The following is a 12,972-nucleotide window of genomic DNA, read 5'->3' on the forward strand; positions in this document are numbered from 1 at the left end:
AGGACTGTAGACTCATGACGGGTATTCTGACTGGACACTGCCTTCTGGCGTCACATGCCTTTAAACTAGGCTTGGTCAGTGATAGCAGATGTAGGAAGTGCGGGTTGGAGGAGGAAACGATCGAGCACGTTCTGTGCTCGTGCCCTGCACTTGCCAGGCTAAGACTCCAACTATTAGGAGTGATACAGCTGTCAGATCTAGAAGCAGCAAGTGGCTTAAGTTCTAAGAAGCTTCTAGTATTTGCCAAGAGGACGGAGTTATTTTATAACATAGGTCCTGGTTTTTGATAGGGTTTTTCAGTTTGGTCGTTAAAACAAACTTCTGGTAACACTACGGACTCAATCAGTCTATGTGAGGCCCTCATGGACCGGCCAGTTCAACCTACCTAGGAAACATTTCGGCATTATTTCGGAATGATGTCCGTACTATTTTGCAATCGTTATAGGATCATCTTAGGATTATTCCGGTACGATTTCAAGATAATTTCGGAATAATTTTAGTGACCACTTCTTTTATTTATCAGGATTCGGAAAAATTCTTTTATGAATACAAAAGCTTATCGGGCTGTTTTTAATGTCGGACTATTAAAGGCATGTGGTTGACGACATGTCATTGATAACAACTGTTATTGAAGAGTTATCGGAATACTATTGGTGAATTATGGACGACATTGAGGACGTCTTATTGGTTCATTATCGATTTTTTACCAAAAAAATATCGATTTATTATCGAAAAACTATCGGATTTCCATGGAAGATACCGATTTTTTCTCCATTTTTTTTTTTTCTGTGGAAATAAAATAGTTGTCATACATCTCTTCATTATACCCCATTCAATACTTGCCATTCGTCTCAAGGAAAGTACGATAAAACTTTCGGATAAAACTTTCGAACACCCCAAGTGCCACCGCATCGATAACAAAACGGTAAGACTCCGATAGCAAATCATTTTTTTGTAAGCAATTCGATAACTTCGATAACCCGAAATTTTTTCGATAGCAAATGAATAACTTTTTGATGACAAATCAATATTTTCTCTATAACAAATCGATATTTTTTGATAAAATTTCGATAACAAATCGCCAACTGGTCTATACTTCGCCGATAATATACGCCTACAAAAAACCTATAACAAATCATTAACTTATCCAAACAAAATGAGTACCACGCATATGAGAAACCGAAACCAGCAGTACCGGCATCTAACAGTTATTTAAAGAGTGGTCATTTAATAACTGCATTAATTGAAAATATGGGTTTCAGAAACAGCTATACATGAATTTTTTTATGAGTTTATTTTGCTCTTACCTTCAATTCGTTGGCCATACTTCCATCCTTATGGAGCCATATATTGGTCACATCTAAATCAGAAAATAAGTTATCACCTTTTGTAGTGCTCATCGTTGATGTTGGGATCCGCTTCAACTGCTCCATTTTCTAAAATGTTCAAAGGTATAATTTGATGTCAATATAAACGCTCCCCAAGGCAGTCGGTTCTATGTACCGGAGCGACTCGAGATTTTTCCCGACCAAGGACTGTCATTTCAGTGTAACCCCATTTAATTTGTTGCGTCCCTCCCATAAACAAGTAAAGGTGTCTAAGTTCGGGTGTAACCGAACATTATATACTCAGCGTGAGCTTCAATCGCACATTTCATTTCAGATAAATTACTTTTCTACATAACACGACCCGTTTAAAAAAATGCCTCCGCATTTCCTCGTACAATAAAACTTGATAAGTGAAATATCATTGATTCAAAACTATTTGTTACTAAGTTATAGCTTATTATTCTAGTCTACGACCCTTTTAAACTTGTTTTATATCTAAGTTGCCGTGGTCTTTAACCAATCCCGTCCATTTTTCTTCGAGATATGGCTCCCGAAACATAAAAAATTGCTTAGTCATAAAAGGAGCGGTGCCACACCCATTTTCAAAAATTTTAGTGTTTTCCAATTTAATTTTATAATTCAATTTAGAAAGAAAAATTCTATTGATACAAAGCTCTTTTTCGCTAAGATATAGCCTATTATTTTCGTTTACGACCCTTTAAAAATCTTTTATATAAAAGTGGGCGTGGTCTTTAACCGATTTCGTAAATTTTTCTTCAAATCATTTCTTATAGTAAAGGCAACCTCTTTGCCGATTTTGTTACGATATGTTTAACGATTTTTGATTTATTATTAATATCTGTAAAATTGATTTTATCACAAGTGGGCGGTGCCACGCCCATTTAAAAAAAAATTCAAATTTTTATCAATTCTCAATATCAGTCCACACGTCAATTTCAACATTCTAGGTGTATTATTTACTAAATAATCAGGTTGTTTGTGTTTTCCAAAATTTTATATATGTATATAAAAAGTGGGCGTGGTTATTACATCCGATTTCGCTCATTTTCAATACCAATCTATTCTGTGTCCAGATAAGCTCGTGTACCTAATTTGGTGAAGATATCTCAATATTTACTCAAGTTATCGTGTTAACGGACAGACGGAAAGACGGGCGGGCGTACATGGCTCAATCAATTTTTTTTTCGATACTGATGATTTTGATATATGGAAGTCTATATCTATCTCGATTCCTTTATACCTGTATAGCCAACCGTTATCCAATCAAAGTTAATATATTCTGTGCGCAAAGCACGCTGAGTATAAAAAAAAACAATGTATACATTATATCCGAATATATGTTAATTTAACTAATTAGATAATATTTGGTTACGTGCATAATAATGATAATTTAGGGGACTAAAATAATCGAAATGAAGTTAAATGTGAAGTTTAAACACTACAAAATTTAAGTCGTTAATTTTTATGCTGTCAAGAATACGCCTGGAGAGCTAAATGAAGAAAACGCACAAAAATTACAAACATATTCCACGAAAATTCGTCTCTTAGTCATAAAGTATCCAACACAATGAATAAAATCTACAAAAAGTTATTAAATTCACCAACTCAAATATTTTTAGGTTATGGATATGGCGAAAAACCAAAAACCAATTGGTTGGCACTGGGGTGGTTATGGCGTTAGCGTTATGGTATGGCACCATTAATCGATTACATTGATTTCCATAAGGTAGGGTCGATCAGCTGTTTTATCTGGTTATGGTTTTATGGTTATGTCACCATTAATTGACCCTTTGTAAATTAGGCTTGTTATCGTTAATAGTGATAGACATTTCCCGGCGGTTTTGGGAAGTGTTATTGATCCAGTCACAAGCACTATTAAGGTCACTATGATTTAATAAGATCTCTAGGCCATCCCATGCCCCACCCCCTAATTCCATTAGGAAATCGGGGTTGCCATCAGCTTCCCTGCTGAATATTTGAATGATACACTCATATTTGCAACAGGATGCCCCTCGGGTAGATGAAGTGGAAAATAGTTTCGCCTTGCCAGTAAACAGCAGATTTACATAGGAAATGCGGGCTACAGAAAGAAACGGTTGAGTACGTTCTATGTTCACAACTGCTTATTACTTTAAACACATTTCTCCAAAAATATAAAGAAAAATATGAAACTCAATTCCAATAACATATGTCTTCAATAAAGTTTTGCCCACTTCAATAAATTCGCTGCTATCTCCGTACATTTTTTCAAAAACGCCCCATTCCATGATTAGTTTCAAAATAATTTCATGTTCAAAAATGGCCTATCTAAGAAAATTACTAATAAACGCTCTATCCAAAGTCAAAATATGAATTTATACTCAGATATACGGTTTTAAACCGATGCATCTCAAACCCGTTCCGAAGTTAACCCGAATATATGTATATAAGATCTCCGCCCGAAAATGAAACAGCTTTTGAGCTAGGCAACTCATAAAAAAACTGCATGTCACAATGAACAACGCTGTTATACCTACGGATGGTAAGGAAACTTTCACCACATTGTTTTCTTCATGTAGATTTGTCTTGAGCTTTTTCCTTTTAAAATTGAGGTTTTTGAGACGGGATACTAGATATCTAGGAAAATAAAAATAGTCTATGATTAAAAAATAAATTGTGTGGAACTGTATATATTCTTACCCTGTATTAGTTTCAATATCGTAGAAAGAATTTTGTCCGGTGCCTGTATTGAGATTAGGGAAAAGACTGGTGATGGCTAAAGCCATGGCATTCTTTTCATTTTTGGTAGGATAGTTCGAACATTGGGTCTTTAGGAGATTAACAGCCTCATTCACGAGAACTCGACGTAATCCATCTGATAGGGTGTTCGTTTCGGCATATTCTTTAAATAAATGGTGGCATTCGTTCTTTTCTAGATGGATCTTCAAAAGCTTGAAAAATGCGTTAGCATGTACATAAATTCCTAACAAAAGTAGTATGAAAGCTATATACCTGACTGCTTATCCTATGGCCCTGATCGCCTAATCGTTTTAAACGGGACTTTCTTTCAAAATGAGGATCTTCAACTTCCAACAAGAAAGACGCTGAGCCGCTAAATTGCAAAATGTACTTCACCATCTTTTCCTTTGGAATTTTGCTGCCCCTCGCGGTACAAAATGTGATGCCTTCACTTTCGATTCCGAAAGCATTTGCCACTAGAATATATGGAGGAGAATGTATATGCAATTTTTTCTTAGATTTCATATACATATGTGTATACCAGTTTCTTCAATATAGTGTCGTTCATTTAACTTGCTTTTTGAAAATGATATTAGCTGGTGGTTTCCAGAGCATTTAATTTCAATAAGCAGTTCGTCTTGGTTGCAATCCATTTTTCTCGATATTAATTTCTGTACAGGCAGTTTGTATACCAAGCAGTTTTTTTTTTTCACTTCACACGCTTTTGCATATGTCAGATTCTATAAGCTGTTTGAACAACATGCTCAGTGATGTCAGATTTTAGGAAATTACCCCCTTTGAGTAATATTTGAATACAACGTTTCTTAAAACGGAGGAAACGTCTCATATAAAATACAAATTTCTCGAGTAGCAAAAAGCGAGGTAATTCTTTATACGGCCCATACACGACACAAAAGCCATGCGCAAATATAAAACGACGAAATTTGTGCAAAGGAGAATTTTGACATACACGGCTCAAAAACACTGCGCAATATTCATTTTTAAACTAGCGCAAAAAATTGACGCGCAATGAATTGTGAGTACTACAAAATCATCAAAGCTACAACAACCATATTTTTAATTACTTTTGTTAAAATCTCTAGAGAGATCAAATTTTTAGTTACCGCTTTCGGATTTGTGGTCCTAGGCCCAAAGCGCGTCTTCTAACACCTCTCCCATTATTTTTGGACGAGTTTAACAGTTTTGAGCTAGAGTATCTAAAGCATTACCAAAAACGAATATTTCTTTATGTCGGGAGAGAGCAATAACCATCATCCCTTCGTAATTATTCGGAGCCAGACAAACTATTTTGCATGTAAATGCAACAATAGCTGTTGTTTTTTTTTAGATCTATAGACGTTTCCGCTTAAACTTTATATGGACTGCTAAGCGTCAAACTTTAAATTCACCTCTGAAATTGCTGCTCATAAAATTTGTACTACTGAATTTCAATACGCATTATACTCAGATGTAACTGAAATATGTGTCTATGTTTCACTTCTACACTAATTCTATATATCACCTCTTAAAATGGTGCGTGTCCACTATTCATCGCAACTGATTCAGCTATATGTTATACATTATGGCCACCATAGGTTTGTGTTTCCGATTTTAGGTACACCCTGTTCTGTTGCTAGTTATAAAACCATTGCCGTTAGATGGGTCTCCTAAGCATTATACAGGCCTGCAAGGTTTTTTTGTTTCGGATCAGGAAGTCATTTCTGATGTATTTCTGCGTGCTGAGTCCGAATCTGTCCTCAGGTTTGGTCCAGCACGTCAGGTTTTTGAGATATCCTAACCTAAATGTGCGAAAAACGCTGTTTTTAGCATTTTTTGAGTTTATATTTTAATAATACGAAATCTTTTTGTGCAAATCTGCTTACAGTATCTTTGAGAACAACTCTTTCCCTATAAAATCCATTTTCGAACGCCTCGATTCGATTTTTTTCCCCGATATATGGTCGATTCAAGTTGGGATCTGTTGTTCTGTTGCCGAAGCCATATATCATGAGGCGGCCGTTAACACTTTGGGTCACGTATTTATTATTAATATAAGTGCTACTAAAAAAAAATCAAATTCTGGCGTTAGAAAGTGGATTTTGTGGGGAAAGAGTTGTTCTCGAAAATACTGTAACCAGATTTGCACAAAAAAATTTCCTATGTTATGGATTCGCATTTACAGTGGAAGCAGTAAGGAAGGCGGTCGGCATGATGTTGTGGTGCACAGTGGCTAGTCATTGTCGGCTGGGGCGGGTCCTTGCCAACCTTACTGTTCCTGCGCCATAATCAGAAAAAAATCCTATCATGCCTATCAAAACGAGCAGCTGTCAAATTCAAAACAAACTGACAGAAGCGCAGAGACCGACTCAAAACGCTTATCAATACAAAATAAAACAACATCCGGCCGAACCGGATGTCACGGACAGACCGTTACAACATTCAAAAATTTAAATTCAAAAAAAAAATCTAACGCAACAAAAAAATATTTACCGAACCGGAAATGACCGGTTACCACAAGTTCAAAATCAAAATAAAAAAAAACGCTGAAAAATAAAAATACAAATAAAAGGAAAACAAAAAGACCGAATATACATAGGGGCGCCGCGGGTGGTGTTGCGACGCCCGGTGCATTACCCCACCCTCAAAAACCATGGCCACCGTCGCACCTAAAACTCCGGTGGCCCCTTACCTGTATGCCTACATGCCTTCTAAATAAGTGGCGACGCCAGCATTCCCATTTTAAATTACAAAATTTATTTAAAATTCATGGCAATTACTGCTTATTCCTTATGATTACGATTAAGTTTACATAAGTTTAAAGGTAGGTACGTTAAAAGTGAATGAAATGATGCCGTACAAAAAAAGAGATTCACCAGGAGTGATTAGTAAAATAAACACATATATTTATATTTCTTTCTGTTGGCGTAAAACCTGTTTTAAATCAAGGTAATATTTACTTGTGTACTAAATTCAAGAATGATTAGACCATCACAACTTAAATGTATGCATGTATATAAATGGAAGCTTCCTTATACTTGCTCACTTCGTTGTGGGCATATGTAGAATATCATTGTTTTTATTTTTAAATTCCCTCCTTAATAAAATTTCGTAATGGAGGCAGAAAAAAAAATTTCATTCGACAACTAAACAAGTAAGGTCATTGTTAACTTTTGTTTCATTTAAGGATATGTGTAAGACTTATTATTAATACAAAATTAGATGTTAAAATTTACAGTGATGCTCACTAAACTAGCACTCTTGTTCTGTACATTCAAATTTGTAGTAGTGATCACGGAAGCTACACATTTTTATTCTATACAACAGTCAAAACTTTTTATCCAACTGGTATATTACTTTAATATAATAATGCCGAGCTGATAGCCACAGCGGCTAGTGCTCTTTTTGCGTTATTCTTAAAATTTATTTTAGACCTAAATATATAGAGATAATAATCGTAAAATAGCTAATGAAAAGTCCCAAATCTAGTTAACCGTATAAAGCTCGTAAACATACGTTGAAACCCATATAATTTACGAGATTTCCAAGGTTAATGATTAACTATCATATAAATAATTTCGTTCCATACAACAATGAGAATTTTGCTTTGAAAATGATAAAAATTGCGTATCATTTTTGCTGCAATTTTATTGCTCGCAGGTGTATATACGACATCCTACATTCTACGAGCCTTTACATATTACAATTTAACCCACGGTTCAAAACAATTTATCTAACCTTTTAACTCGGTGAAATATGTCGAATACAAAATCAAAACATTTACAAGCGAATTATCTAAATGTTGTACATAGTTTTGCTTGCTTTAGCTATATGACCATTTCATATAGGGTGGTGTGTATGCTTTGGTTATTCCTCATCGACCTGGTGCCGGTGGCAAACCTTCTTGGTTTCGTAAAAAAAACTTGTAGAGCTATTCATAAATTCACTCAAACGTAGACAAAATATAAAGGAACGGACTCACCGCTTTACCCGCTGATATTCACTGTCGCCGTTGGCCTGGCCGCAGGCCTAGGTTCGCTGTCCGGTGGTTGTCACGGTAGCCGATATATTGTAGCCCGTATGGTCGTAGCTGATAAAGATTCGGCTATATTGTTGTAGCCGTTACAGTCGTAGCTGATAAGATTGCGCTAGTATTATTATAGCCGTTATAGTCGTAGCTGATAGGATTGCGCTAGTATTGTTATAGCCGATATGGGCGTAGATGATGAAGGTGCGGCTAGTATTGCTGTCGGTGGTACCGCCTGTTGTAGGTGTTACATTAGTGGCCGCATGCCTATGCTCGCTGCTCCGCTGTGTGCGTTGCAGCTGGCGGTTGCGGTACGTCTGGTGGTTGTGCGCTCGTGTTTGGCGCTAATGGATGGGTTGGGGGAGATACTACTGATGGTGACGCCCGTGATAATAGTAGGTGCCGTTGGTGGTGTCGAACGCTTTTCCGCAGGTGGTAGTGTTCTTAGTAAACGTAGAGGAAGAGGTTTATCTCGCTAAGTATGACTGCGAACGCCGACCTACTTCAACTGGACCTTGTGTCCACACAGCATAACCTGTACAGCGTTTATTATCACCCAAAATAGCCGCGTAAAGCGAGATTTATAGCAAAGAACTGTTTCGGTGCTTTGCGCTATTGACTCTTTCCTCGTTTTTAGACAGTTCCTTGGGTAAGTGCACAGCCGGCGAGGATGTTTTTCGATTCTTAAAATTTTTCGTACCTCCACACACTTATCTTGCCGGAAACTCCATCCCCTCTTTTTCGCTAGTGATGGCAGGTCTGTCTTTTCCTTGTTTTTCGATATTTTTTTATTGCAACTTTCGCCACATCGCTAGGTGTGTTCGCGTGATCACGCTCCCAAGTGGATCGTAGTCGTAGACCGTAGCAGCAGACCGTAAAACCTATTATTAAAATATAAACTCAAAAAATGCTAAAAACAGCATTTTTCGCACATTTAGGTTAGGATATCTCAAAAACCTGACGTGCTGGACCAAACCTGAGGACGGATTCGGACTCAGCGCGCAGAAATACGTCAAAAATTACTTCCTGATCCGAAACAAAAAAACCTTGCAGGCCTTGACCTCATGATATGTGACTTCGACAACAGACCCCAATTTGAATTGACCATATCTCGGGGAAAAAATCGAATCGAAATAGATTTTGTGGTGAAGAGTTGTTCTCAAAGATATTGTAAGCAGATTTGCACAAAAAAATGTTTTATTATTAAAATATAAACACAAAAAATGCTAAAAACAGCGTTTTTCGCACTTTTAGGTTAGGGTATCTCAAAAACCTGACGTGCTGGACCAGATTCAGCGCGCAAAAATACGTCGGAAATGACTTCCTGATCGAAATAAGCGTTTTTTTTACCGCGCAAACGTAAACGTATACGTTTGTAAAAAAACACAGCTAATAACGATTTGAGCCAGATAAGTCCAGACAGAAGTCTGGTTCAATTTGTGAGCCAGATAATTTGCCAATTTTTTGTCTTTAGCTTCGCGGCACTGCCCTTAATAAACCTACTTTTTCAAAAATAGATTTAGTTGTTTGGCCTTTACCCGTAAGTGTTAAGTGTAACACAGCAGCGACATCTGTCGTTCGCAGCGCATTTTTTATTTCATTTCATTTATTAAAATAATGTGTACAAAAATATCACAACCTCTGCTTCTCAAGTCTCCCAACGATCCAGAGCATTCCGGTGAGAATTGAGCATGATACGGAGCTACAAAACTCACTGGATGATGGCTAATAATCCGAAGGCGAAAAGGAAAAATGTTTATTCTGTCTAGAATTATACGCAAGCAGAGTTGAAAATTTCCGATACATCTCTTTACTTTTAGATGTGAATCCCGCGGGCCTTAATTCCGTTTCAAAAGGAAAATAACGCCCGTTGACTAAAAGAACTAACACTTGCGGAATTTATTTCTTTTCTATAAGAGAAATAACGCCCACTGACACTGTTACCAATTATAACCTACTATCAACATATTAAGGCCCATATTGAAATAAAATTATAAATTAAATATTAAATATGTTGATAGTAGGTTAATAACAAAAATAAAAAAATTTATATTTACAAACCCTGACTACCACTCTGATATAATTTACCAAATAGTTGTGGTACAAATATATTTAAATAAATAGATAAATAAAATAAAAAAATAATATAACACAAAATAATATAAAAGCGTAGTTTCACTGCACCGTCTGAGCACATGATTCATTTTTAAACATGGAATATACTGCGTGAAATATAAAGCCAGAGAGAGCAAACACGGGCAAATATAATACATAATAGCCGTGGTTTTTTACACATATATACGTCTACTGCCGTCTTTCAGTGAGTTTTACAGCTCCGGCTCACGCTCAATTCTCACGGGAATGCTCTAGATCATTGAGAGACTTGAGAAGCAGATGTCGTGAAATTTTAGCACACGAGAAATGTGATAGGCAGATGTCGCTGCTGTTTTTCATTTAACTCATACGGCGAAAGGCTAAGCAGCGACATCTATTTTTGTAAAAGTAGGTATATTAAAGGCCGCGTTGCCAACCTAAAAAGAAGTAATTAACAAATTATCTGGCTCACAAATTGAACCAGACTTCTATCTGGATTTATCTGGCTCAAATCGTTGTTGTTGCATTTACATGCAAAATTATTCTGGCTCAGGATTTTGCCACCGGATGATAGCTTACGTTTGCGGGTAAAAAATACGCTTATCTACACTTAGATAATGTTTAGGAGACCCATTTAACGGCAGTGGTTAAATGACTAGCTAAAGAACATGTTGTACCGTAAACTCGACTTTAACGGCACGATTCTTAGCGTTACCGGTAAAATAGTACCCAGAACATTATGTAACCGAAAATCGTTACCAGGGGGCCTACTCTGTATTGCGATGCGAAAGAAAAAATACGCGAAATCGCAAAATCGGTACTCTGTATCTTGACATTCGCATGTATATTTTGACTTTCGCATTCACATTTTGCCCATTCGCAATTTTTCTCCCTTTTCGCATTGCCGGCACTCTGTAAAGCGAAAGCGAATGTCAAACAGCATTCATTTTCGCATTTTTCTTGCTACAAGTAATAGGCATTCGCATTGTTCAAATATGTAAGTATTGATTGATGATTTTATAAATTGATATCTTTATATTCATTTAAAAATATATAGGACAACTCAAAAAACAAAACAAACACAAAAGCAACAATTTGTAATCCTAGTGGACTTAAAATACATAAATAAATAACAATTAAATCGAAACCACTTTTTTATAAAGCATTTCTATTTGAAATCATGTCATTTTTTATTTGTTTTCTGATACTTACTTACTTACTTAATTGGCGTTTAACCGTCTAAACGGTTATGGCCGTCCAACAAGGCGCGCCAGTCGCTCCTTCGTTCCGCCAACCGGCGCCAATTGGTCACAATTGGTTCTCTGATACAACTAGCAATATTTCCTATTCTATGATTTTCCACGTTTTCTGTATTTATCACGTTCACTTCTTCCAGTTCAATTTCTGAACTGGGAGGATTTCTTCATTTAAATCAATCCTTTCTTCATTTAAATCGTTCCATAATGCTACAGAATCCTTTTTTTAATTTTTTCAACAAAAATTAATCGTTTGCCGAAATTGTAATCGCCTTGTTTCTTTTGTTCTCTTTCTTTGAGTTTGGTCAGTGATGCATACTCAAGCAAAAAATTAGCGAAAAATAAAAAAGCGACATTGTTAGCGATGCGATAGCGCTACAGAGTTCCAATTACCTTTCGCATTGCAATTTATTTTCGCATCGCACTGCCTTTCGCATCGCAATACAGAGTAGCAGCTGAATTCAGCAAGCCGTCTCTAGTCACTATTAGAGACTATTTGGGGTGAAAATCACTTTTGAGACAATTTGCCATTCTGTAAGCTGTCTCGCGTCTCCAGCCTCACAAAAGCAATCACTAATTTGTGAGCTGGGCCGTGGCAGATCACAAACGTGAAAATTTCAGAAAAAGTATGAAAATTATTTGCGAAAAACGCTTTAAATATATTTTTTTTTATTCCTCAAATTAAAATAAGCATAGAAAAAATTAAAAAACAGAAAATACTTAAAAAAACATCGAACTCTATGTGGCGCCGCTGAGATTCGAACATACACACTTTGCGTTTTTCTATAAAATTTGTGAACGGCGTCTTAGCGAGCTCAGCCAAAACACCACTCAACATTGCGTTGACAAAATGCAATGCTATATTATTTGTTTAATGTATGAGTAAATTGTCATTTTGGTGAATTTCGTTGATATGGTGAATTGTTTTTGTGACTTTCGTTTACTGAATACCGAAATCATCTCAAGTCACAAAAATTGTCTCTAAAGGAAAATCTCAAATTTAGAGACTTGAGATGAGACTGAATTACAGAATTCAGCCGTAGGCCCCCAGTTGTTTTATTCGCGATTCTGACCAAAGTGGTAACGCTGTCATCACCGAAAAACTCACCAGTGTCTGTGGTGAAATTTAAAAGTGGGTTTTCTTCGCTTTACCCATGGCGGAACGATACAAGGTGGCAGCATGGGACAGCTGAATATAAACTTTTTTTTATTTAATTTGATACATCAACTTCCGGCGCAGTACGATTTTGACATTTGTCCATCGAATTTACAAAAACGAAGTACATGGAATTTTTATTTATGTTTGTAGGTATGTTACCATGCTGCCACCGTGTATGGTTCCGCCATGGCTTTACCGAAAATGTGTCACTCGTAGATACGATGTTAACGAATAAACGGGACGATGTGTATATACATATGTACATACATGCATACGTTTTTACATAGCTATATTGTAATATATACTGTGAAAGTACATGGAAACAAATATGTATAGCAAGAGGCAACACTTTTTTACTATTATGTTTACTTA

General features: G+C 36.4%; 1 protein-coding gene across 3 annotated transcripts in view; it reads right to left on the minus strand.

Moving 5' to 3' along the window:
- Positions 1-12,972, minus strand: part of LOC137240678 (uncharacterized) — a 38,878-nt gene that overhangs the window by 18,317 nt on the left and 7,589 nt on the right. For 2 of the 3 annotated variants that reach the window (XM_067767255.1, XM_067767256.1), the window contains exons 2-5: positions 4,341-4,543; positions 4,029-4,279; positions 3,866-3,965; positions 1,308-1,436 (exon numbers count right to left, since the gene is read on the minus strand). In XM_067767255.1, coding sequence (XP_067623356.1) covers positions 1,308-1,436; positions 3,866-3,965; positions 4,029-4,279; positions 4,341-4,466 — 606 coding nt within the window. In that variant the 5' untranslated portion in view covers positions 4,467-4,543. Of the gene's footprint in view, positions 1-1,307; positions 1,437-3,865; positions 3,966-4,028; positions 4,280-4,340; positions 4,544-4,608; positions 4,812-12,972 lie in introns of those variants that run through there. The other variant, XM_067767254.1, reaches the window with a different exon arrangement.

The sequence above is a fragment of the Eurosta solidaginis genome, chromosome 2 (assembly GCF_040869045.1).
Source record: "Eurosta solidaginis isolate ZX-2024a chromosome 2, ASM4086904v1, whole genome shotgun sequence".
Lineage (NCBI taxonomy): Eukaryota > Metazoa > Arthropoda > Insecta > Diptera > Tephritidae > Eurosta > Eurosta solidaginis.